A 26,962-nucleotide genomic window follows, 5' to 3' on the forward strand; every position below is an offset into this window, starting at 1 on the left:
CATCCCTGCCTCGGCTGCTCTCCTCCCTGGTGCCCTCCCTGACCCGGCCCTGCCTTCCTTCATCCACTGTGCCCTCCACCCACAATGCCATGGCCTGCATTTAGGATCCTCCCGAGGTGGGAGGATCACTTGAGTTCAGGAGTTCGAGACCAGCCTGGGCAACATAGCAGGACCCCCCCCCCCGCCCTCCAACTCTTAAGACAATAGAAAATTAGGCCGGGCGCAGTGGCTCACGCTTATAATCCTAGCACTTTGGGAGGCCGAGGCAGGTGGATCACGAGGTCAGGAAATCGAGACCATCCTGGCGAACATGGTGAAACCCAGTCTCTACTAAAAAAAATACAAAAAAATTAGCCGGGCATGGTGGCGGGCGCCTATAATCCGAGCTACTGGGGAGGCCGAGGCAGGAGAATGGCATGAACCTGGGAGGTGGAGCTTGCAGTGAGCCAAGACTGCACCACTGCACTCCAGCCTGGGCGACAGAGCGAGACTCCATCTCAAAAAAAAAACCCAAAAACATAACCAAAAAAAATAGAAAATTAGCCGGGCATGGTGGCTCACGAGGTGGGCTGTTGAGCCCCTCTCCACCCTGTGGAGCCAGGCTCAGCAGTGTCTCATCCAGGAAGCCCTCCCAGACTACCTCCTTGGTGTTCCCATAGGCCCTTGCCCCAGCTCACACCTCTCACGCCCTGGCAACTAAGCGCGGGGGGCGCAGCAGACCCATCCCTGGAGAGACACAGGACTGTTTTTCTCACCAAACTGGCCTGATGACAGACAGGGAGATGGACAAGAACGTGGAGGCCTTGGCTTTTATTGAGATCAGACCTGTGGGCTCGCCGGCCTCTCAGGTAGGAGGCAGGGGGACCTGATTATCCCCTCAGCCCAGCCTCCCAGGTACAAGTGGCTGACTGGAGTCTGAGCGGGCTGCAAGGGCATGGCCATACTTCTATTGCTTCTGCCCCTCCCTCGGGACCTCCTCCTCCTCCCACTCCCCATCACATTCTCCCGAGGCCCAGGCCTGGGCGCTGGGCTGCTGCCTGGGCCACCCCATGTGGCAGGGCCACTGCCGGGAGCTGAGCGCCTCCTGCTCGGGCTGCCTCCTCGGCCATCCTTCCCCTCCTGTCCCCAGTCCTGGCACTTGGGATCCCTATAGCCTCTCCAGGGCCCCAGAGCGGGTTCTCTTGCACAAGGGACACATCGCCTCTTCCCAGGCCCCCCAGGACCTCTTGGGCCTGAGTCCCAAGCCCTCAGAAGGACCAGGCTGGGGGAGGGCACCCTTGTCTGGGTCCATAGTGGAACTGGAAGCTGAGGAAAGAGGAGAGAGGAGTCACTCGAGGAAGCCAAGGGGAGGCTGGCGGGGAGGCTGGCAGCCCACCCTAGGGTTCCCAGCATCCGATATTCTTGAAAACAGAAGGGAAGGGGGCAATGCTTCTTCCCTGACAGAATTCCCAGGAAAGGGAGGAGGCTGAGGGAAAAGAATGGTTCAACTGGAAGGACCGTCTAACCTGAATCCTCATTTTACAAGAGGGAAAACTGAGGCCCAGCAAAGGAGACAGCTTCCAAGGCCCCTCACCGAGTGTGGAGCTGGGGCAGTCACCCAGACCTCCCTCCCAGAGCCTCCCTTTTTCTCGCACCTCTTTGTCCCTGGTGGATTCTCCAGGCCCCACCCAGCCGTGCGTGACACAGGGATAGGGACAGATTCATCAAGATCTTGGCCTTCTGGGGCATGGCGCCACTGTGGAGGCTTGGAGTGGAGAAGGGCCCGTCTGAGGCCCTAGCCCAGCCATCCCCTGGGGTCTTCCCCCCTTGCCCAGTCCTGCCTTGACAGAGCTCACCACTGCTTCCCAAGCTGTCCCTGGGCAATCGGGCTTCCAGAAGGGCTGAGCAGAGGCTGTTACCTGGGCCCAGAGTCCCTTGTGGCAGGTCCAGGGCCCAGGCTGTGCCCTCAGGCTGTGGCAGGCAGCCCCCAGCCATGAGCCGGCTCAGCCAGTGGCTCTCACACTGGCCAGCGGGTGGTGGGTGGCTCTCCAGGTAGAGGCCCAGGCCTCGGAGGTGGCGCAGCCGGAAGTTCTTGGGCTTGCTTCCCTGGGCACTGGGGCACTGTGGCTGTGGGGACCCCAGGCCCCCCTCGTAGATGTTGGGGGGTATGTCGGGGTGGCCAGGACGTCCTTGGGCCTGGCTCACTGCATCTGCAGAGGAGACAGCGGGAGGGTGGTGGCCAGCCCCCCACAGCAGCCATGAGGGGAGGGTACGGTCACATGCCTCTGAGACCAGCTCACATGATGGGCTGAACCCCCAGCCAGCCTGGCCTCAGTTCACCTGTGTGTCAAATAGGCCCAGTCCACTGCCTCCCCCTGCCCATGCCCAAGACATGACTCCTCTTCCCACTACCAACCAACAGGGAGACCTGGGAAGCCTAGGGCCTTGGTACTAAGAGTGCTTTCAGGACCTCAAGTCCTTTCTACTACCCTGTTCTGCCCACTACCCTAGAAAGAGTATTCTGGTCCCTGCAGAGAAATTGCACAGTGGGTTTGAGAGAAAGTGACCAGCCCAGGGACTCATGGCCTGGCCCTGTGGCCATTCCCCTCTCCCAAGCATACATGTCCCTGAGGCCACCCCACGGCTTTGGGCCCAGGTGGGGACAGGAGTCCATCTCTCTTCCTGCCACTCCTCCCTGCAGCCCGGCACCTTCTCTTATGCGCAGCTCAGAAAATGCACAGATCAAGGCTTCCATGGAGGGCCAGTGTGGTGGGGAGGAGCGACCGGGACTTGGGTGCAGCAGGACCCTGCTCTCCCCCACCTAGGGGGTACATTGGCAGGTCTCCCCTGGCGACTGGTTCTTATGACATCACAGGGAAGACTCCTACCCTTCCTGGACCCCTAGTTTGGGAGAGGACAGTGCCGAACCCGGAAGTTGCAGTGAACCGAGATCGTGCCACTGCACTCCAGCCTGGGCAACAGAGCTGGACTCCGTCAGAAAGAAAGAAAAGAGAAATAAAGAGAGAAAGGAAAGAGAGAAAGAGGGGAAGTAAGGGAGGGAGGGAGGGAGGGAGGGAAGGTTGTTCTGGGTGACTGAGCAAGTAACTTAACTTTTCTAACTGTTCATTTTCCAGTTAATCCGTTACCATGCATTGTGTGGACCACATCAAGTGTAAGGATGCGGAGGAACTGGAACTCCCGTATACTGCTGGTGGGAGTGTAAAATGGCGCAACAACTCTGTAAGACAGTTTGGCAGTTTCTTAAAAAGTTAAACATTCAGGCTGGGCGCGGTGGCTCACGCCTGTAATCCCAGCATTTTGGGAGGCCGAGGTGGGCGGCTCACAAGGTCAGGAAATCACAACCATCTTGGCTAACACGGTGAAACCCCGTCTCTACTAAAAGTACAAAAAATTAGCCGGGCGTGGCGGCGGGCGGCTATAGTCCCAGCTACCCGGGAGGCTGAGGCAGGAGAATGGTGTGAACCCGGGAGGTGGAGCTTGCAGTGAGCCGAGATCTCGCCAGTGCACTCCAGCCTGGGTGACAGAGCTAGACTCCGTCTCAAACAAACAAAAAAACAAAACATTCATTTTCCGGGACCTGGCTGAGCAGGAGGCGCCATCATGGGAGTTGACATCCGCCGCAACAAGGACCTAAAGGTTTGGCGCAAGGAGCCCAAGAACCAGGATATCTACCTGAAGCTGTTGGTCAAGCTGTGCAGGTTACTGGCCAGACGAACTACCTCCACATTCAACCAGGTTGGGCTGAAGAGGTTGTTGATGAGTCGCACCAGTCGGCCACCTCTGTCCCTTTCCCGGATGATCCGGAAGATGAAGCTTCCTGGATGGGAAACAAAACGGCCGTGGTTGTGGGGACGCTAACGGATGACGCGCGGGTTCAGGAGGTGCCCAAACTGAGGGTGTGTGCGCTGCCCGTGACCAGCCGGCCCGCAGCGGCAACCTCAGGGTGCGGGGCAAGATCCTGACTTTCGACCAGCTGGGCCTGGACTTCCCCAAGGGCGGCCGCACCGTCCTGCTCTCCGGTCCTCGCCAAACCCTATTTCCGCTCTAGGGACCAGAAGTTCGAACGCCCCAGAGGCCGACGGGCCAGCAAGAGGCTACAAAAATGAATCCTCTTATTAAAAAGATTTTGGATGCTGACCAAAAAAAAAAAAAAAGTTAAACATTCAGTTTTCTCTAGTCACAGACAACCTGATTGATTTTTTTTTTTTTTTTTTTTTTTTTTTTGCAGTGGCGCGATCTCGGTTCACTGCAGCCTCAGCCTCCCAAGTTCAAGTGCTTCTTCTGCCTCAGCCTCCCGAGGAGGTGGGATTACAGGCATCCACTACCACGCCCAGCTAATCTTTGCATTTTTAGTAGAGTCGGGCTTTCGCCATGTTGTCCAGACCTCAGGTGATCCGCCCACCTCGGCCTACCAAAGTGCTGGGATTACAGGTATGACCCACCGCGCCCAGCAACCTGATCTTGTATATAGGAAATATTAAATAATTCACACTTGAAAAATAAATCCTAAACCTAGTAGAGCTTATTCAGAGCTAATGAAGTTCAGAAAAATCTCAAGTCATAAAATCACCACACAAAAATTAATTGTATTTCTAGATACTAGTGAAGAATAAAAAGAATAAAATAGGAATACATTTAACCAAGGAGGTATAAGACAACTCTGAATACTATAAAACATTGCTGAGAGAATCTAAAGACTTAAATAAATTGGAAAACATTCCATGTTCATGGACTGAAGACTTAATATTGTTAAGAGAGCAATACTCCCCAAAGTGCTCAGTACAATTCTTATCAAAATCAAAATGGCCTTCATGTAGTGTATTAGGTTTCTCCAGAGAAATATAATCAGCAGGATGTATACAGATATTTATAGATAAAATATTTATTAGGGGAAAAATAAATCTCTTTATATAAGATAATTTTTTCTGAGACAGGGCCTTGCTCCATTGCCCAGGCTGAAGTACAGTGATATGATCATGGCTCACTGCAGCCTCAACTTACCAGGCTCAGGCAGTCCTCCCACCTTAGCCTCCCAAGTAGCTGGGACTACAGGTGTGCGCCACCAGGCCTGGCTAATTTTTAAATTTATTTTAATTTTTAAATTTTTAATGTTTTACTTTTAGTGATGGAGCTCTCACCATGTTGCCCAGAGCTGGTCTTGAACTCCTGGGCTCAAGTGATCCTCCTGCCTCCATCTCCCAAAGTGCTGGGATGGTAGGCGTGAGCCATCGTGCCCGGCCAGGAGAAGATTCATTAGGGATATTGGCTTATGTGATTATCGGGGACAAAACCTCCCACAATATGCTGCCTGCAAGCTGGAGAACCAGGAAAACTGGTGCTGTAATTAAGTCTGAGTTCAAAAGCATGAGAATCTGTGCAGGGCTGGGGGTGAGGGCTGGTGGAAGTCCTGGTGTCCAAAAGTCCAAGAACCAGGAGCTCCAATGTCCAAGGGCAGGAGAAGAAGGATGTCCCAGTCCATGAAGACAGCGTGAATTCAGCCCTCCTCTGCATTTTTGTCGTAATTGGGTGCCCAGAAGATTGGATGATGCCCACCACGTTGGTGAGGGCAACCTTCTTTACTCAATCTACCAATTCAAACGCTAATCTCTTCTGGAAACGCTTACACAGGCACACCCAAAAATAAGGTTTTACCAGCTATCAGGCATCCCAGTCAAGTTGATACACAAAATTAATCATCACAAGTAGAAAGGGAAAAGCTAATCCTAAAATTCATGTGAAATTACAAGGGAGCCCAAATAACCACAACAATCTTGGAAAAGCAGATCTTCAGAAACTAGAAACACGGCTGGGCATGGTGGCTCATGCCTGTAATCCCAGCACTTTGGGACGCTGAGGTGGTCAGATCACCTGAGCTCAAGAGTTTATGACCAGCCTGGCCAACATAGTGAAACCCTGTCTCTACTAAAAATACAAAAAATTAGCTGGGCGTGGTGGTGGGCACCTGTAATCCCAGCTACTTGGGAGGCTGAGGCAGAATCGATTGAACCAGGAGGCAGAGGTTGCAATGAGTCGAGATTGTGCCACTGCACTCCAGCCTGGGTGACAAAGCAAGAATCCAAAATAAAAAAAATAAATAAAAAGAAATTAAAAACACACTTTCTGATTTCAACACTTACTACAAAACACAGTAATCAAAACAGTGTGCAACAGGCATAAGAAAAAACATCTAGACCAATGAAATACAATAGAAAACCCAGAAATAAACCCATTCATCTATGGTCGATTGATTTTGACAAAGGTACCAAGACCATTCAATGTAGGAAACAATAGTCTCTGCAACAAATGTTGCTGGAGAAATGAACAGCCACATGCAAAAAAATAAGATTGAATTCGTATCTCACATCAAATTTAAAAATTAACTGAGAATTGACCCAAAACCTAAATGTAAGAGGTAAAACTATAAAACCTTCAGAAGAAAACACAGGGATTTGGCAATTGATTTTTGGATATGACACCAAAAGAAAAAATAGATAAATTGTACCTCATTAAGATTAAAAAATTTCATGCTGCAAACCTCTATCAAGAAGAAAACAGAAGCTGGGCACAGTGGCTCACACCTGTAATCCCAGCCCTATAGGAGACTGAGGCAGACAGATCTCTTGAGCCCAGGAGCTCGAAACCAGCCTGGGCAACATAGCAAAACCCTGTCTCTACAGAAAATACAAAAACAAGCTGGGAATGTTGGCATGTGCTTGTAGTCCCACCTACTTGGAAGGCTGAGGCAGGAGGATTGTTTGAACCCAGGAGTGGGTTACAGTGAGCTATGATCGCGCCACTGCATTCCAGCCTGGGCAAGAGAGCGAGACCCTGTCTTAAAACAACAACAACAACAACAACAACAATAACAAGTGAAAAAAGCCCAGGCGCGGTGGCTCACACCTGTAATCCCAGCACTTTGGGAGGCCAAGGCAGGCGGATCATGAGGTCAGGAGATCGAGACCATCCTGACTAACATGGTGAAACCCCATCTCTACTAAAAATACAAAAATTAGCCAGGCGTGGTGGCGGGTGCCTGTAGTCCCAGCTGCTCAGAAGGCTGAGGCAGGAGAATGGTGTGAACCCTGGAGGCGGAGCTTGCAGTGAGCTGAGATCTCGCCACTACACTCCAGCCTGGGTGACAGAGCGAGACTCCATCTCAAAACAATAAATAAATAAATGCAAATAAACACGTGAAAAGACAACCTATGAAATGTAAGAAAATATTGGCAAATCATGTATCTGATAAGGGTCTCATATGCAGAATATATAAATAACTCTTACAATTCAAAAACAAAAGGATGTACAACCCAATTTTGAAATGGGCAAAGAACATGACTGCACATTTTTCCAAAGGAAATATACAAATGGTCACCAAACATGTAAAAAGATGTTCAACATCTTTAATCATCAGGGAAATGCAGGCTGCGTGCGGTGACTCACACCAACATGGCAAAACTCCATCTCTACTAAAATTACAAAAATTAGCTGAGCATGGTAGTACACATCTGTAATCCCAGCTACTCCGGAGGCTAAGGCAGGAAAATCACTTGAACCCGGGAGGCGGAGGTTGCAGTGAGCTGAGAATGTGCCACTGCACTCCAGCCTGGGCAACAGGAGCAAGACTCCATCTCAAATAATAATAATAATAATAAATGAAATAAAAATAAGAAAGTTCAAGTTGATCAGCATCCTTTCAAGCTCTTGTCATTGTCAAGAGTTTTTTGTTGTTTTAGCCATTTTATCGAGATTTAATTTTTAGGTTTTTGTTTGTTTGTTTTGGTTTTTTTGAGACGGAGTCTGGCTCTGTCGCCCAGGCAAGAGTGCAGTGGCGGGGTCTCAGCTCACTGCAAGCTCCGCCTCCCGGGCTCACACCATTCTCCTGCCTCAGCCTCCGCAGCAGCTGAGACTATAGGCGCCTGACACCACGCCCGGGTAGTTTTTTGTATTTTTTAGTAGAGACGGGGTTTCACCGTGGTCTCCATCTCCTGACCTCCTGATCTGCCTGCCTCGGCCTCCCAAAGTGCTGGGATTTCAGGCATGAGCCACCACGCCCCGCCAATTTTTAGGTTTTTAACGTGTTACCTGATATGGCACGTTTTAGCCAATTTAATAACTTCATAGTGATATCTCATTGTGGTTTAATACCCACTTCTCTAATAATAACCTTGATCATCTCTTCATTTGCGTATTAGCCATCCATATATCTTCTTTTGTGAATTTTTTTTTTTTTTTTTTTTGAGACCAAGTTTTTGCTCTTGTTGACCAGGCTGGAGCGCAATGGCATGATCTCGGCTCACTGCAACCTCCACTCCCGGTTTCAAGCAATACTCCTGCCTCAGCCTCTCGAGTAGCTGAGATTACAGGTGACTGCCACCACGTCTGGCTAATTTTTGTATATTTAGTAGCGATGGGGTTTCACCATGGTGGGCCAGGCTGGTCTTGAACTTCTGACCTCAGGTGATCCACCCTCCTCAGCCTCCCAAAGTGCTGGGATTACAGGCGTGAGCCACCGCGCCCGGCCTTGTGAAGCATCTTTTAAAATGTTTTCTCCATTCTCTAGACTGTTTCACATTGAGTGTTGAGAGTTCTTTATACATTCTGGATACACGTTTCTTTATCAGATATGTGTTTTGTGAATATTTTCTTCTAGATTGTGGCTTACCTTTTGTTTTTCTTAATAACACGTGAAGTAACATTTACGGGAGGCCATTGTTTTGGAGCAAGCTCCTGCACAAGGTACCAACGGACCAGACCAAACCAAAATGGAATCGCTAGTGCAAGGTGCCACGTAATCAAAGCGAACTTAGAGACAGGCCAGTGTGCCAAAACACAAAAGTTTCACTGCAACCAACAGAAGGGGCCCTGTCCACCTAGGCTGGCATGAGGAAGCCCCCTCTGCTTTAACCCACACAAAGAAATGCATCTGAAATAACCTGATGCCAACCAATCGCTTTGTGCACTACGCTGTTTCCCTGTTCCTGCTCAAGCTACCTTACAAAACCCGGCTGCTGTGCCACGCCTGTCGGAGTATCTCCCCACTTCACGCGTGGGGGCCGCCCCTTCCGGCCGTCTGCTCGCGCTCTCCTGCGGAGGCCGGGGCTTGCCTGACCCGCGCGGCGCGCGCGGCTGGGGGCAGCTTTCCGGCCTGTTGCGAAGGCCGGGCCGTTTGCGCGTGCGCGAGACCTGGGCCTGGCCTGCCTCTGGGCGCCCATAGTGATCCCGTCCTCCGCTCCGCAACGGGATTCCGACGGGTAGCGCGCTGTTGCCTCGGACCCGGGAAGGCCGGCTTCCTGAGTATAGTGCATTCTTTTTTTTTTCTTTTTTTGAGACAGAGTCTCGTTCTGTCGCCGGGCCGGAGTGCAGTGGCAACCTCCGCCTCCCGGGTTCAAGTAATTCTTCTGCCTCAGCCTCCCGAGTAGCTGGGATTACAGGTGTGCGCCACACGCTTGGCTAATTTTTGTATTTTTTGGTAGAGACGGGGGTTTCGCCATTTTGGCCAGGCTGGTCTCTAACTCCTGACCTGAAGTGATCAGCCTGCCTCGGCATCCCAAAGTGCTGGGATTATGGGCGTGAGCCATCGCGCCCGGCTGAGTATCGTGCATTCTTTATAGAAATGAGGGGGAAATAAGCATTATGGAAAGCGCCTAGCGCAATGTCAAGCACATAGTAGGTACTCAGAGTCTGTCAGCCAGCGCGAAACGTCCGCAAAGCGTGTAAACACAGGCCCAGAAGCCGGGGAGCTTGCAGCCCCCATAGACGCTGGGATCACCACGCCCTCTGCCCTCGGCGTCTCAGGAGCGCCCTCTGCCGGCCCACTCTCCCTGTGCACGTGCACGAACCGCTGCGCCTTCGCTTCCCTTCTTATTTGTCCCTGACCGTGCACCGTCCAAGGGTCCATTGGTTGCCATAGAGACCGGCGAGCGCTGTGCCTGTGAGCGCGGAGGTGCGAGCAGCTGCGACCCTGGGCTCCTGGGGACCTGAGCGTCATGTCTTTCCGCGACCTCCGCAGTAAGGAAGCCCTGCGCCCTGTGACCTGCGGGTCTTCCAGAGATTCGGGGCTCCCGCCCGCTGGGTCCCTTATGTAGGCGACCCCTTTCGGGCCTCTGCGCCTCAGGGAACGCCTCTGACCCGCGGCTACAACCCCGCTGAGTGCCCCAGGCCCTTCTTAGGTCATTTCTAGCGAGGGTGGAAAGTTCTTGTATCTGCCACTGGCCGCGTTTGGCTCAAAGCGCTCGAAATGTGACTAGTGCAGATGAATAACTGAATTTTTAAGTGTAACTCATTTCTATTTGTGTGGCTGCATGCCGCTGTTAGCTACCGTATTGGAAAATGCATAGATAATTTAGAGACTATTTTTTGAGTTGGATTAGCTTAGCGCTTAGAAAACCGAACAGCAGGCCGGGCTTGGTGGCTCACGCCTGTAATCCCAGCACTTTGGGAGGCCGAGGCGGGCGAATCGCCTGAGGTCGGGAGTTCGAGACCAGCCTGACCAACATGAAGAAACCCCATCTCTACTAAAATTACAAAATTAGCCGGGGGTGGTGGCCAGCGCCTGTAATCCCAGCTACTCGGGAGGCTGAAGCAGGAGAATCGCTTGAACCCGGGAGGCGGAGGTTGCGGTGAGCCGAGGTCGGGGTATTGCACTCCAGCCTGGGGGACAAGAGCGAAACTCCATCTCGAAACAAACAAACAGAAACGAAAAACCCCAAACCAAAACAAAACAAAAAAAACAGCAGCGAAACCGAGGAGAGGGGCTGGGTGATGATCATTGCAGCTAACATTTTTTGAGTTTTAACAATCTGCCAGGGCCCACTCTGTGTTATGGCCATCATTTCATTTTAGTCATCTGAACAACTGTGCCGCCTGCATCTGGAACTGAGGAAACGGGCACAGAGAGGTCAGGTAACTTGGGCAGGTGACACAGGCGATAGGAGGTGGCACTGGGGATTGAATTCAGGTTGCCTGAACTCCAGACCTCCTGAACTCCGTCTGCATCCTTTCTGCAGGGCTGATGAGAAGGGAGCTCGAATTCCTTTGCTAAGAGGGTGGGGAAGTGGAAGAATGAGGCTAAGAGTGTTGGTTACGACCGGGCACAGTGGCTCACGCCTGTAATCCCAGCACTTTGGAAGACTGAGGCAGGCGGATCACTGAAGGTCAGGAGTTCAAGACTAGCCTGGCCAACACGGTGAAACCCCGCGTCTGCTAAAAATTCAAAAAATTAGGGCATGGTGGTGTGCACCTGTGGTCCCAGCTACTCGGGAAGCTGAGACAGGAGAATTGCTTGATCACTGGAGGCAGAAGTTGCAGTGAGCCGAGATCATACCGCTGCTCTCCATCCTGGGTGACAGAGTGGGACTGTCTTAAAAAAAAAAAAAAAATGGAATAGTAGATGATTGCCAATTTGGTGTGATCTTAGGGGTCTCTTAAAGAGCCAATTTTGTCACCAAATTGCTGGTGCCTGAAATTTTAGCATTAGAGATTACTCCTTGGGTTATGAATTGCTCTTTTCTACAATGTAAAAATAGGAAAACGCTTTACCTTTTATCCATACAGCCACTGAGCACCAGAGTGTGAATCCTGTCCTCTGGGGTTTGAAGGTTTTTGGTGGCCACACATCATACAGGATGAGTGTCTCCTCCCACACAGTTTTTAGAGAGGCCAGCACCCTGCTGGGAGACGTAGAATGGGGTTTTGTTGGGAGGAGCATACATGGAGATTTCGGAATATTTTGACCTTAAATTAATGCTCTGCAGTTGTGCGTTGTATGGTAAGGATCTTACTCAAATTAGTCTCTATTTTGACTATAACACTGCAGCATTAACAGAACTCGACTAGTACCTAGTGGTCAGAAGAATTTAGGCAGTGCCTTCCTGTGTGAAGGAAAGGCTGCTCTGATGCCCAGGCTGGAGTGCAATGGTGTGATCTTGGCTCACTGCAACTTCTGCCTCCCAGGTTCAAGCGATTCTCCTGTCCCAACCTCTCCAATATCTGGAATTATAGGCGCCTGCCACCACGCCCACCTAACTTTTGTATTTTTATTTCTATTTATTTATTTATTTTTGAGATGGAGTCTTGCTCTGTCGCCCAGGCTGGAGTGCAGTGACGCAATCTTGGCTCGCTGCAAGCTCCACCTCCCGGGTTCACGCCATTCTCCTGCGTCAGCCTCCCGAGTAGCTGGGACTACAGGCCCCCGCCACCACGCGTGACTAATTTTTTTGTGTTTTTAGTAGAGATGGGGTTTAACCGTGGTAGCCAGGATGGTCTCGATCTCCTGACCTCATGATCTGTCCGCCTTGGCCTCCCAATGTACTGAGATTACAGACATGAGCCACCGTGCCCAGCAACTTTTGTATTTTTAGTAGAGGTGAGGTTTCACCATTTTAGCCAGGCTGGTCTTGAACTCCTGACCTCAGGTGATCTACCCTCCTCGGCTCCCAAAGTGCTGAGATTATAGGCATGAACCACCCACGCCCGGCCTTTTTTTGTTTTTGTTTCTGAGACAGGGTCTCACTCTGTCACCCAGGCTGGAGTGCAGTCACGTGATCTCAGCTTACTGCAACCTCCTGGTTAATAGCTGGGACCACAGGCATGCACCACCACACCCAGCTATTTTTTTTTTTTTAATCTCCGTATTCACATTTCCCAGAAAACAGTTACAGAGTCTTTGTGACTTTGCTGTTTCCTGTGCTCACACTTTTTCTTCCGTTGTCTGGCGAAGTCTGACCTGTCTTCCAGTACCTGGGTAGGTTATTTGTGAACATTGATGGACCATTTTGAACATGGATCTTCAAGAAGAGTGCAGACAGACCTTAAATAACCAGGAAGCACACTGAATGTAAATCTTGGTACATTATGGGAGCTCAACGACCTTTGTGGTGTTCATTTCCAAGTCCTGCTCTCTTGAAAGCACCAATGCTTTTCCTGAGGTGACCCCAACCTATGGATCAACAAGTATTAGTATTACTATTTCTTAATCTGTTTTGTAATAAATCTAAACATGGTTGTGTAGTTCAACCACTGTATTTAAGATTTCCCTAAATACATGGCAACTGATCTTTAAAACTTGTGTTATTTGGGTCCTGTATGCTCACTAAAATTTAAAAAAAAAAAGACAACTCAGAAACACGAATGTCATGCTACCGATTCCCCTCAGAAATAACCACACTGTTAACATTTTAAAATAATTTTTAATCAGCTGAATTTGAGTCAAACCACTGTTGACATTTAAAAATACTTTTTCTGCATGACATTTTATAAGGACAGGTGTTTCTTACTTTTAGCGGTAAAAAGAAATGAGATATTAAAGAGAGAAATGAAATTCACAGCTAATCCTTCAATTCTATTTTCATGTATAGCCATCTACTTCTCCCATTGAACTTACATGCTTTTTAGGTAGCATTTTTGTTATTTTAAATTTTATCTCTTTTTTTACGTTCCCTTGAAGAAAGTTGACAGATAATCCCTAAAGCTGTCAGTAGGTTGGAAATAAGAAGGAAAAGTAAAGACAATATCTAAGTTAACAAGTAGTTGCTATGTGACGGGGAACTGAATGAATTGTATTTTTCCTTGGACAGATTTCACAGAGATGATGAGAGCCCTGGGATACCCTCGACATATTTCTATGGAAAATTTCTGTACACCCAATTTTGGACTTGTATCTGAAGTGCTTCTCTGGCTTGTGAAAAGGTTAGAATTGCGCTTTATGGACGTCTAAGAGTGAATACTGGATTTTATTTGTTAGTCACCTAGAAAACAGGACATAGTTGTGATGCTGCAGAAGGAAGAGTTGTTTGAGTTTGACAGACGCAATTGTAATCTGTTAAAATGTAGCTGTGGCTGGGCACAGTGGCTCGTTTCTATAATCCCAGCACTTTATGATCTCAGGAATTCGAGACCAGCCTGGTCAACATAGCACGACCCTGTCTCCACACACAAAACAACAATTAGCTGAGCGTGGGTGGTGCACACTCATAGTTCCAGCTACTCAGGAGGATCACCTGATCTCGGGAGTTTGAGGCTGCAGTGCCGCTGATCATGCTACTGCACACCAGCCCAGGCAGATTGAGACTGTGTCTCAAAAAAAAAAAAAAATCAGTGGAGTTTAAAAAATGCTGTGGGAGAGGGAAATATACCAGGAAGTGGTGAAAGAAGACTGACTATTCCTCAGTAGGGTGCTGGGCCAGGCTGCTCTTCAGCCCCTCACTGCAGAGTGACAAGGGCCTTTTTGCACTTCTAATCAATACACTGGATTAGAAATAATGTAGGTTTCTTTTTCTGTGAAAAATTGAATATGATATATGATTCAGGGTTGGCAGCTTTTTCTGTTAAGGACCAGATAATAAACATTTTACCTTTTGCTAAACATAAAATTCAGAGACTGCATACGATCTCTATTGTGTCTCTTCTTTTTCTTAAAATGTGAAAAGAGTTCTTAGCTTGGAGGCTGTACAGGTTGGAGGCTGCAGTCTGCTGACCCCTGGTATCAATACCTTGAAGAAAATAACTTTGTCAACTCTGCTGCTGCTTAGAGCTGACTAATCAGCCCTAGCACTGATCTCTGAGTCAAGGGCTGTCAGCCAGGGTAGCAGTTCTGATTAATTTCATGACATGTCGAGGTCTGAGAGAGATTTAATTTTATAAGCTGAGACCCACGTTTAGTTTTTGAAATCTTTTGTTCTTAGGTGGGGATTTACTCCCTTGGTATTTTGGTTTTACTTTTGAAGTTTGCATTGATCTTACTGTCACACTTGGGGACTTGGAGAGCTTTGTTCCAGACCTGCTGTCCTCTCAGTTGCCCACATTCTCTTTAGTGGACTTTCTCTTTGGTTAACCTGTGCTCTCTCCTCTTACCTCTCTGATAGGTATGAGCCCCAGACTGACATCCCGCCTGACGTGGACACTGAACAGGACCGAGTTTTCTTCATTAAGGCAGTTGCCCAGTTCATGGTTAGTGGACACTTATTTTGCGGAGTTGTAAAATTAAGAAAACTAGAAAGGATGACTCCTCGTTAGGGCTACTTTCAAACTGAGTAATTGAATTTTTCTTTCTTTTTTTTTTTTTGAGATGAAGTCTCATTGTCTCGCCTAGGCTGGAGTGCAGTGGCGCAAACTTGGCTCACTGCAACCTCCGCCTCCTGGGGGTTCTCCTGTCTCAGCCTCCTGAGTAGCTGAGATTACGGGCACACACCACCACACCTGGCTAATTTTTGTGTTTTTAATAGAGACTGGGTTTCACCATGTTGGCCAGGCTGGTCTCAAACTCCCATCCTCAAGTGATCCACCCGCCTTGGCCTCCCAAAGTGCTGGGATTACAGATGTGAGCCACCACGCACCTGGCCTGAGTTTGCTTTCTGAAACCATTCCATTGCTGGGTTTCTGTGGCGCCATTTCACCAGCGAAGTTCTTTTTGTTTGTCTTTTAATTCATTATTTGTTAAGAATTTTGTTTATGCCAGGCATGGTGGCTCACGCCTGTAATCCCAGCACTTTGGGAGGCCGAGGCAGGCAGATCACGAGGTCAGGAGATTGAGACCATCTGGCTAACAGGGTGAAACCCCGTCTCCACTAAAAATACAAAAAATTAGCTGGGTGTGGTGGCGGGTGCCTGTAGTCCCAGCTACTCGGGAGGTTGAGGTAGGAGAATGGTGTGAACCCGGGAGGCAGAGCTTGCTGTGAGCTGAGATCGCACCGTGGCACTCCAGCCTGGGCAACAGAGCGAGACTCCATAAAAAAAAAAAAAAGAATTTTGTTTCCTTATTTTTGAATAGGTAACATATTTCATGGCTCACAAATTGAAAGTAGGCTGGGCGTGGTTGTTAATGCCTGTAATCCTAGCACTTTGGCAGGCCAAGGTGGGAGGATAGCTTGAGTTCAGGAGTTTGAGAACAGCCTGGGTGATGTAGTAAGATCCTGTCTCTACAAAAAATAAATTAAAAAAAAAATTAGGTGGGCCTGGTGACATGTGCCTGTAGTCTCAGTTACTTGGGAAGCTGAGGTGGGAGGATTGCTTGAGCCCGGGAGGTTGAAGCTGCAGTAAGCCATGATCATGTCATTGCGCTCCAGCCCAGGTGACTAGAGTGAGATGCCATCTTTAGAAAAATTAATTAATTAATTAAAAACATTATGTAACAAAATGGAGTAAAATGACTTTCTACACTATCTGCCCTGGGCGGAGTTCTATTCCAAATTATCACTATTTAAAATCTCTTGCAGAGTGTGTGTGTGTGTGTGTGTGTGTGTGTATGTGCAAATAAAATTTTTTTTCCTTTATTTTACACAAATGGTACTGTATACCACTTGATGTACTTACTGTACACTACAAGGTGTTTAGCGTCTCATTTTACTTAATGGTATATTTTAGAGAACTTTCAAAATACATACAGAATTTCCTCATTCTGTTTACACCTGAGTGGTATTGTTTGCATGGATATGCCATAATTTATGTAATTTATATAGGTAGGTTTTTAGGTTGTCTCAAGCTTTGCTGTTTGAAACAATGCTATAATAAGTAACCTGTACATCTCATTTTGTTTGTGTTTGAGTGTGTACCTAGAATAAGTTCTTAGATTTGGAATTGCTGGATCAAAAGATATGTGCATTTGTAATTTTGGCGTCTTTTACCAAGTTGCTTTCCATCAAGATTGTCCCAGTTTATATACCCACTCACAATGTTTGAGTCACTTGAATGCTTACTCTTATTAGGTTGTATCCCAGTTGTCAGCGGAGGCATTTTCAACTTACCTACATGGAATTTGGTTTAGACATTACATGGAAAGGGCCCTCAACTTTTTTTTTTTTGATGTAAAAATAGGCCACCAAGGCACATATAAAACTCAACACTAAGAAGCTTTATCAAGCAGATGGGTATGCAGTAAAAGAACTGTTGAAGATCACATCTGTCCTTTATAATGCTATGAAGACCAAGGGGATGGAGAGCTCTGAAATAGTAGAGGAAGATGTCAACAAATTCAAGTTTGATCTTGGCTCAAAGGTAAGGACAACGAAAGCCTTGTAGTGAGCGATGGAGCATTGATTTCTTGAACTCTGAAATGGAAGGAGTCTGCTACAGCTCCACTGCTTTTCTTCCTCCTCAACTGAGGGCAGTTTGTCAGTTTTGTGTTCATCAGCATTTGGATAAAGGCAAATTCACAATCCAGTAATTCAACTATTTATTAAAAGCTTAGTATTTGTCAGGTAGCATTCAAGCACTGGGGATACAGTTGTGAACAAAGAGGACAGAAATCGTGTGTGTCTGCTCTTTAGTTGGAGGAGTCAGACTGTGAACAATAATGTAAGAGGTGTGGAAGGTCAGATGCAGTGCAGTCTGTGGAGAATAATAAGCTGGGATGGGGATGGACGCTGCCCGGGGTGATCTTAAATAGGGTGATCAGGAAGTCCTCATAGATTGGATGGTGTTTCCAGCAGAGATCTGAGGGAGGGAAAGAGTGAGTTGTGCAGTTGGCAGGTGGCGACAAGGTGTCTCAGGATGAGAATTTGTTTGGGGCTGGGTGCAGTGACTCACTTCTGTAAGCCAAGCATTTTGGGAGGCTGAGGTGAGAGGATCCTTTGAGGCCAAGAATTCGAGACCAAACTGGGCAACATAGTGAGATGCCATTTTTACCAAATAAAGAAGAAAATTAGCAAGGCGTGGTGGTGCACACTTGTGGTCCCAGCTGCTCAGGAGGCTAAGGTGAGAGGATCTCTTGAGCCCAGGCAGTCGAGCCATGTTCAGGCCACTGCTCTCCAGCCTAGGCAACAGAACAAGACCTTGTCTGGGGGGGAAAAAAAAAAAGAATGTGTTTTGTGTGTATGAGAAAAATCAAGGAGGCAATGTGATGAGGGTTGGGAGTGACAGACCCTCTAGTGCCTGGGAAGCCCCTGGAAAGCCTTTGCTTTGCCTCTGAGGTAGGAATCATTGGGATCCGAGCAGAGTCTTCTATGCTTATTTCCCATCCAAAGGGTTGCTCTGGCTGCTGAGCTGCCATCAGACTGAAGCGGGAGGCAGGGCTGGAAGCAGCGAACCTGTTTTGGAGAGTGAGGGGTGACCATGGCTTTGAGCAGAATGGTGGTGGGAGAGGTGCTGTCAGGTGTCAGGGAGCCACCACAGCAGCAAGCCAGAAATAAAGGTTAAGCCTTTAGTTAAGCCCAAGGCCTCAGAGCAGGAGACCTAGAAATGAAGGCCCTGGGGCTGGGAATGTACCTAGGAGTGTGGCCACGCAGGGTGCCTGAAACCACAGTGCGCTGGCCGAGCTCCAAGTCTGGTGCAGGGAAGAAAGCTTCCCCTGTGAGGCCTGCTGGGTGAGGCCGTGTTATTGTCTATGGTTGGGCTTGAAAAGTCACACATAGATATTTAGTTTTGTTTTGTTTTGAGACAGAGTTTCACTCTATCGCCCAGGCTGGAGTGCAATGGCACGATCTTGGGTCACTGTGCCTCCGCTTCCCAGGTCCAAGAGATTCTCCTGCCTCATCCTCCTAACTAGCTGTGATTACAGGCACACACCACCACACCTGGCTAATTTTTTTTTTTTTTTCTTTTTTTGAGATGGAGTTTCACTCTTGTTGCCCAGGCTGGAGTGCAATGGCACGATCTCAGCTCACCCCAATGTCTGCCTCCCAGGTTCAAGTGATTCTCCTGCCTCAGCCTCCTGAGTAGCTGAGATTACAGGCATGTGCCACCACGCCAGGCTAATTTTGTACTTTTAGTAGAGTCAGGGTTTCTCCATGTTGGTCAGGCTGGTTTGAACTCCCAACCCTGGTGATCCGCCCGCCTCGGCGTCCCAAAGTGCTAGGATTACAGGCATGAGCCACTGAGCCTGGCCTGTATTTTTTTTTTCTTTAAGTAGAGATGGGGTTTCACCATGTCGGCCAACTAGTCTCAAACTCCTGACCTCAGGTGATCTGCCTGCCTCGGCCTCCCAAAGTGCTAGGATTATAGGCGTGAGCCACTGCGTCTGGCCTCATACATGGGTTTTTAACCAGGAGCGACACTTGTCAGCAGAAGCGTCTAGAGATTGGGGCATATTTTGATGGTAGATCTCATGGGATGAGGCGTGGGTTGAGAGTAAGCCAGGTGCTACAGGCAAGGTCTTGGGGCAGCCGTGTGGCAGAGCTTGCAGAGCTCGTGGGTGTATTCCACCTCTGTGCTGTACTCTGCGGGAACCACTGGCCACATGTGGCGAGCACAACTGAGGAACTGAGTTGAGTTCTGCATTTTCTTTAATTTTTAAGTAATTTAAGTGAAAATGGCCACATGTGGCTTGTGGTTACTATATTAGACATCACTGCTCTGAAGTTTTTTATGTGAGCCCCTGGAAGGATGAAGTTGCCATGTACTGAAGCAGAGAAGGTTCTGGACATGCTCCATTTGCCACGCCCATTGGCTGTCCAGGTGGAGATGGTGCGCAGGTAGCTAGGATGTGAGACTAGAGCCCAGGGAAAGCCTAGGCTGGATCTGGGAGCTAGGGGAGGAATCAGCACACAGATGGTATTAAAGCCGTGTGGGTAGGAGCAGAGCCAGCAGAAAAGACAGGGGGTCCCGGGATGAAACTCTTGACTCGCTCCACTGTTGAGAAGCAGAGAAGGTGACAGACTCCTGCAACGAAGTTTGGGGATGTGCTTCTCGGAAGGGAAGAAAAGCAGCTAGAGCCAGAGCAGGCTGGATACTGGAGGACTAAGCAAGAGGGAAGCAAGCTATCAAAGCCATCGGCTGCGAATGAAGAGGGAGAGTTGTTGCTAGTGGGTTGAAAATGAGAGCCAGAATGTGGGGATTAGTTGTCCAGGAGAGAGGGAGAGTGAGCAGAGCAGGGAGACGTTTACGTTTGGGCTCAGTAGAAGAGTTAGCATATTCCAGGAAGAGGGGGTGACACGCGCATCCTGAGAAGCCTGTGCAAAGGGATCGGTGCTAAATCCTCATTGTGCTTGTCATCGCCTTCCTGGCAACAGCTGCCCCTCTGTGGAGCCCAGAACCATTGTAAGTCCTTAGTGGGTGCCACCCCATTTGAACCTCTCCAAGCCTGTGGAGGAAAGTCTGAGTCAGAGAAGGAGGACAGGGGGTACAAAACACAGGCCATCAGGCTGCTACAAGAGGATGTGTGTCTCTCAGGCTGTCCCTTCATGTGGTCACTCTGCTGCTGCCGGATACCCTCTACTGTGACAGAGTCCAAGTAGGAGGCATGTGGGCTTTCTCCCAGCCATGCCCTCCTGGTTGGGGCTTCAGTTTGACGTGACATTAGGTTTTTTGGAGAGACCTAGGCATCCTGGAATTGGTCTCTTTAGTACTTAGATGATCATTTCTTGAGTGGATGTCCTGCAGCCTGTGAGCGTGTGACTGGGGAAGCACATGTTTGTGGTCACATGTCCCAACCAAAGGTAGGAACTGACGTGAACTGGCTGGTGGTTAAGTGCATGTTAAAAATCTGGCTGGCTGGGCGCAGTGGCTCACGCCTGTGATCCCAGCACTTTGGGAGGTCGAGGTGGGTGGATCACCCGAGGTCAGGAGTTAAAGACCAGCCTGACCAACATGGAGAAACCCTGTCTCTACTAAAAATACAAAATTAGCCGGGCGTGGTGGTACATACATGTAATCCCAGCTACTTGGGAAGCTAAGGAAGGAAAATTACTTGAACCCAGGAGGTGGAGATTGCAGTGAGCTAAGATCGCGCCATTGCACTCCAGCCTAGGCAACAAGAGCGAAACTCCGTCTGTCTCAGAAAAAAAAAAAAAAGAAAGAAATCTATGACTGGCTGAACATCGTGGTTCTGCCTATAATCCCAACACTTTGGGAGGCTGAGGTAGGAGGGTCACTTGAGGCCAGAAGTTAGAGAGGAGCCTGGGTAACATAGCCAAGACCCTGTCTCTATTAAAAAAAATCTGTTGCTGAGGTTTCTGTTTTTGTTATTTTCCTTCCAGGTTGCAGATTTGAAGGCAGCCAGGCAGCTTGCGTCTGAAATCACCTCCAAAGGAGCATCTCTGTATGACTTGCTCGGCATGGAAGTAGAATTGAGGGTGAGCATTCCAATACTTCCTTAACTATGCAGATTTTCTCTTCAAGGTTTTCTTTTTCAATTCTGTTTCTTCCTTTTCAGTTCTGATTTAATGAAATATACCTGGTTGAATGAGCTAATGTGTGGAAAGGTGATACAGGATGTTAGATGCCTTTCCTGCTTCTGGTGGGCACTGGTCTACATTCATTCATTCATTTATTTGAGACGGAGTCTCACTCTGTCGCCCAGGCTGGAGTGCAGTGGTGCGATCTCGGCTCACTGCAAGCTCCACCTCCCGGATTCACACCATTCTCCTGCCTCAGCCTCCCGAGTAGCTGGGACTACAGGCGCCCACCACCATGCCCGGCTAATTTTCTTGTATTTTTAGTAGAGACAGGGTTTCATCATGTTAGCTAGGATGGTCTCGATCTCCTGACCTTGTGATCCGCCTGCCTCGGCCTCCCAAAGTGCTAGGATTACAGGCATGAGCCACCGTGCCCATCACTGATCTACCTTTAACTTCTTGTTTAGTAGTGGCAGCTCCATGGCATGTGACTGAGCTGTCCTTGTTGTGCCCTGGCAGACTTTGTTGGTCATGATGCTTTTTTCTGGTGTGCCCTGCTTCAGCATTCTTCTCAAAAATGATCTTCTGAGCTTGCAGTTCCCAGACCTTGCTATCCAATGCAAACACCTGGGGACCTCTAAAGACTTCTGAAGCCTGTCTTTAACTCTGGGGTCCTTGTTATGGAATGTGACCTGGGCACTGGGAGTTTTCAGATTCTCCCGGGTGATTCTAACAGCAGAGTTTGGGACCAGCGATCTTTGTGTCACTTCCAGTCAGCTGAAGTTGATGTTGCAATGGAGACTGATTTGATTTGCAATCCTTGTTGCAGCCAATGCCAGCCAAGAAGTATGTGCCATCACCTACATTTAAGCAGCTGTTTAAGAGTAGAGTGGTGTTTATTTTTTATTTTTTAAATTTTGTTATTTTTTTTTGAGACGTTGTCACTCTGTTGCCCAGGCTGGAGTGCAGTGGCTCAATCTTGACTCACTACAGCCTCCGCCACCCAGGTTCAGGTGATTCTCCTTCCTCCGCCTCCCGAGTAGCTGGGATTACAGATGTGTGTCACCACGCCCGGCTAATTTTTATATTTTTAGTAGAGACAGGATTTCATCATGTTGGCCAGGCTGGTCTCAAACTTCTGATCTCAAGTGATTTGCCTTCCTCAGCCTCCCAAAGTGCTGGGATTACAAGCGTGAACCCCTGTGTCTGGCCTAGAGTGGAGTAGTGTTTAATCCTTACCTGTAAAGATTTATGGCATTTGGGCCAGGCGCAGTGGCTCACGCCTGTAATCCTAGCACTTTGGGAAGCCGAGGCGGGCGGATCATGAAGTCAGGAGATCGAGACCATCCTGGCTAATACAGTGAAACTCCATCTCTACTAAAAATACAAAAAATTAGCCAGGCGTGGTGGCGGGCACCTGTAGTCCCAGCTGCTGGGGAGGCTGAGGCAGGAAAATGGCGTGAACCTGGGAGGCGGAGCTTGCAGTGAGCGGAGATCATGCCAGCCTGGGTGACAGAGCAAGACTCTGTCTCAAAAAAAAAAAAAAAAGAAAGATTTATGGCACTTGAAGCATATGTGCTCAATCTACTGCTTAATTAAATGAATTTCTTTCATTCACTTCCCATCAGGAATGCCAGCCATGGCTTCTCTCTCTCTCACTGCCTTGCCTATGTTTGGCATACCCTGGGAGCAAACCGGAAGTGGAAGTCTGGGGAAGAGGGGCTTAGGTGCCAGGTTGCTATGCCTGCTCATCATATATTGACGTGGCAGTTGCCACCCGATGAAGTGTGGTTGGCAGAATGAAACTGCCACTGACATCTTCTAGCTAATTCAGATGATGAATAAGGCACCTCCAGGCTTTCCCCTTTCTGTTTCTAGTGCAGTGGTGTGCATATGTCTGTGTGTGTCCCTAAGAGACCCAGAGACAGGAGCTGGCCACTTGCTGATTGCCACTAGAGCTGTGGCATCACTGTGAGACTTCACTTCCATCCCACAGGGACTCTTTCGGCACCATCCTCTAAAGAATGATGAAGTAACCAGTGGCAGAACTGCTCCCAAGGAAACCAAGAGACCTTGAATGTAGTACTTTTCAAATTCTGTATGTAGTCATGATCCGAGGAAGAGCCCCTATCCAATGTTTGTTTTTCTTTCATTCAGTAAACATTTACTGAGGTGCAGCCCCAGTCACAGGCAAGGCACTGAGTTCTACCTCCTTGACTAAGTCCTCACCCTGCCCTCAGCCGTTCCCACCAGCATGTGCAGGTGCACCGTGGAAGAAAGGAAGCACAAGACGAGTTTTGACACAGTGCTCTAGGAACCTTGTCTTACTCCGTTCAGGCTGCCGTCACAAAACACAATAAGCTGAGTGTGACTTGTAAATGACAGATTTGTTTCTCACGGTTCTGGAGATTGGGAAGGTCTAGATGAAAGCACTAACAGATTCAGTGTCTGGCGAGGGTATGTTCCTAACAGATGTTGCCTTGTTGCTGGTTCCTCACATGGCAGCAGGGGTGAGGGATCTCCCCAGGGTTTCTCTTATGAGCTAATCACCTACTAAAGGCCTCACCTCTTAACATCATCACGTTGTGGGTTAGAGTTTCAACATATGAATTTTGGAGTCACACAAACATTGTCTATGGCAAACCTCATAACTACATCCACATTAAAATCCCATGTCTCAGAAGTTTTCAGCACTGATGTGATAGTCACAGATGTCTCCCTTGATTGGTTAATGGTTCATGCTAGGGGCAGGGCCATGGTAACTGTTCTTGTCGGTTGTGTTTGTTAGCGATAGGCAACTGAAAGGGACTTCATCCTAAGAAAGATTATAGAGGCTGGCAGGGGATCCTGCCAAGTTGAACTGTGCTTAGTTTGGGTGTCACCTGGACAGAATGCAGGTAAAGAAGCACATTTGGGGCTGGGCACAGTGGCTCATGCCTGTGATCCTAGCACTTTGGGAGGTCAAGGAATGTGGATCACTTGAGCCTAGGAGTTTGAGACCAGCCTGGCCAACATAGTTGAGACCCTCTCTCTCTTAAAAAAAAAAAAAAAAGAAGCAAGTAAATTTGGGAGAAAAAATAATGGATGCTAAATTCAGTTTTGCTCATAGAGTTGGGGTCACATGGGCCGTGGCTGAAAAGGAGGATCTTGAGCTCTGGAGAGAGGCTGGGTAGGCACTTAGATGATGGAAGACATTATAGGAGGTGATGGTAGAAGTGTTTTTGCATCAGAGATTCAGGTTGTAATGAAACTTTGGAGAATCAGTCCACAAGGCACATCTAGATCTAGGAATACTGATTTTGAGAACTTCTTTTCTGAAAATATTTGTAAATGATTTTACCTTTTCCCTAGGAAATGAGAACAGAAGCGATTGCCAGACCTCTGGAAATAAATGAGACTGAAAAAGTGATGAGAATTGCAATAAAAGAGATTTTGGTAAGATGACTTTGCTTTTATATAATGTTTTTAATGCCTGGGATTCAAAAATACTGATTTCTTGTCCGTACAAGACAGAACAAGCTAGGCTTAGTAATGAGGGATGTGTTAGTGGGGAAATGAAAAACTCAGAGGACATTCAAGCATACCTAGGTCACTTACTATCATTTTTTCCCCTCGTTATAAATAAAAAACAACTTCTCATGTTGTTTAAAGTTCATCAGTTTCAGTAATTTGATAATTTTCAATTATTCAAGAATTTTAATAAATAATGCTCTATTTTATTTTGTTTAACCAATTCCTCACTGCTTAGTATTTAAATTATTTCAGGGTTTTCTAAATTCCAGACAGCACTGTATTAAGTAGAAGGATCACCATTGTTTACTGCTCACCCACATCAGTTATCCTCTCATCGAAAGGAGTCAGTTGGAAGGCAGATCATGAAGGTGACTTTAGACTCAGATTGCTTGGGTTTGAATTCTATTATGTGATCTTAGGCAAGTTACTTAACCTCTCTGTGCCTCATTTTCCTCATCTGTAAAATAGGAAGAACTGCATTCCCAACTGTGTGGGGTCTTTATAAACATTAATCACGACAGGGTATATCAAGCCTCGTCTCTGATGCACAATAGATATTCAGTCATCATTGATGATTTATTTTACTCAGTAGACGCAGATGGGGGCCCCCGTGTACATTCAGAGTAGGCATAGAACAAGAATTTGCTATGAGTTATACAAAATTCTAAAAATCATAGGTTTTTAAAAATATATAATTCTCTTGTCATTAAACTGTAGTAACCCCTGGGTAGCCCAGCCCAGGAAGTCAGAGCCTCACAGAGGAAGAAGGACACCACAGCCCTGGTTTGGAGACTGGTGACAGATAGGCAGATGGATCAAATAAGTAAAAATATGGTAATGATAACAAAGCCACGTTCCTCACTGTTGGAGAAGAAAGTCACAAAAATGTCACAAAAATGGAAAGAGAGAAAATTAGAGTGAACCTGAAATTGGAGGTGTTGGTTAAATGCATAATTTTCAATGTATAGATAGATACAGGAATAAATTTTGATATGCATGTATGTACATTTAAGGAATTACATACATATGTATGTAAATATGTTTTATTTATATACATACACATAGACACACCCACACTCATACATTTCTTAGTTCTGAGCACACCTAGCACCTGGCTTAATACCATTCTCCACCAAAGGAACCAGAACTCTTAGGGGTAAATGGCTGATTCCAGAGTTGGGCAGGAGCAGTACAAGAAAGTAAGGAAGAGCTCAAAGGAGGAAAGGGAGCTGTTGCAAGCATACAGAAGTCAACCTGAGTGGGCCTCTCCTGGCCAAAGTAGGGACAACTTAAGCATCAAAATAAGTTAGCATAATTAATTTTATGGCATAATAGAATGAAATAGGAAACCATGAGTTCTCACTGGCATAAAAAAAAAAGAGGCCGGGCGCGGTGGCTCTCATCTGTAATCCCAGCACTTTGGGCGGCCAAGACGGGCGGATCACGAGGTCAGGAGATCGAGACCATCCTGGCTAACACGGTGAAACCCCGTCTCTACTAAAAATGCAAAAAATTAGCTGGGCGTGGTGGCGGGCGCCTGTAGTCCCAGCTACTCGGGAGGCTGAGGCAGGAGAATGGCGTGAATCCGGGAGGCGGAGCTTACAGTGAGCCGAGATCATGCCACTGCACTCCAGCCTGGGTGACTGAGCGAGACCCCGTCTCAAAAAAATAAAAAAAAAAAAAAGAATATTGGAAGCTGAGGAGGAGCAGGTCATTCACACGGTTTCAAAGTAGCTTTCCACAAAGTACTTATTTTTTTTTTTTTGAGACGGAGTCTCACTCTGTTACCCAGGCTGGAGTGCAGTGGCACAACCTCAGCTCACTGCAACCTCTGCCCATGAGGTTCAAGTGATTCTCATGCCTTAGCCTTCTGAGTAGCTGGGATTACTGGGGCACACCACCACACCTGATGAATTATTGTATTTTTGTTTTATTTTATTTATTTATTTATTTTTGAGACGCTCTGTTGCCCAGGCTGGAGTGCAGTGGCGCCATTTCAGTTCACTGCAACCTCTGCCTCCTGGGTTCAAGCAATTCTTGTGCCTCGACCTCCCAAATAGCTGGAATTATAGGTGTGTGCCACCACACCCAGCTAATCTTTGTTTTTTTTTTTAGTGGAGATGGGGTTTTGCCATGTTTGGCCAGGCTTGTTTCAAACTCCTGACTTCAGGTGATCCGCCCGCCTTGACCTCTCAAAGTGCTGGGATTACAGGCATGAGCCACCGTGCCTAGCCCACAGAGTACTTATTAATTACCGAGGGGAAAAGAGTCGCTTCTCAGGGAGAAGCCCGTCAGTTACCCCCTTAATCAAGTGATCAAAGTGAAGATCATCGTTGTAGAACAAATCAAAATGATGCATGCCTGGTAGGATGCAGTCACTTCTGAGTATTCCTGCCAACGATGCA

At 47.9% G+C, this 26,962-nt stretch overlaps 2 protein-coding genes and 1 pseudogene across 5 annotated transcripts in view; 2 read left to right on the plus strand and 1 right to left on the minus strand.

Annotated features, from left to right (window-relative positions):
- Nucleotides 1-798: 798 nt before the first annotated feature.
- On the minus strand, nt 799-3,924 carry C17H16orf90 (chromosome 17 C16orf90 homolog). Its single transcript, XM_023225741.2, has 3 exons — nt 3,673-3,924; nt 1,836-2,189; nt 799-1,305 (listed from the first exon to the last, which is right to left on the minus strand). The coding sequence occupies exons 2-3, from the start codon at nt 1,972-1,974 to the stop codon at nt 1,148-1,150; spliced, it is 297 nt and encodes a 98-aa protein (XP_023081509.1). The 5' UTR covers nt 1,975-2,189; nt 3,673-3,924; the 3' UTR covers nt 799-1,147.
- On the plus strand, nt 3,450-4,168 carry LOC111551681 (annotated as a pseudogene).
- Nucleotides 4,169-9,864: 5,696 nt separating this feature from the next.
- Nucleotides 9,865-26,962, plus strand: part of CLUAP1 (clusterin associated protein 1) — a 36,914-nt gene continuing 19,816 nt past the window's right edge. Inside the window, exons 1-6 of one of the 4 annotated variants that reach the window (XM_023225737.1) lie at nt 9,865-10,008; nt 13,575-13,686; nt 14,862-14,946; nt 16,810-16,989; nt 20,907-21,002; nt 24,396-24,479. In XM_023225737.1, coding sequence (XP_023081505.1) covers nt 9,987-10,008; nt 13,575-13,686; nt 14,862-14,946; nt 16,810-16,989; nt 20,907-21,002; nt 24,396-24,479 — 579 coding nt within the window. In that variant the 5' untranslated portion in view covers nt 9,865-9,986. Of the gene's footprint in view, nt 10,009-10,587; nt 10,620-10,719; nt 10,903-13,574; nt 13,687-14,861; nt 14,947-16,809; nt 16,990-19,972; nt 20,367-20,906; nt 21,003-24,395; nt 24,480-26,962 lie in introns of those variants that run through there. The other 3 variants (XM_023225739.1, XM_023225738.1, XM_023225740.1) reach the window with 3 other exon arrangements.

Source organism: Piliocolobus tephrosceles, chromosome 17 (genome assembly GCF_002776525.5).
Source record: "Piliocolobus tephrosceles isolate RC106 chromosome 17, ASM277652v3, whole genome shotgun sequence".
Classification (NCBI taxonomy): domain Eukaryota; kingdom Metazoa; phylum Chordata; class Mammalia; order Primates; family Cercopithecidae; genus Piliocolobus; species Piliocolobus tephrosceles.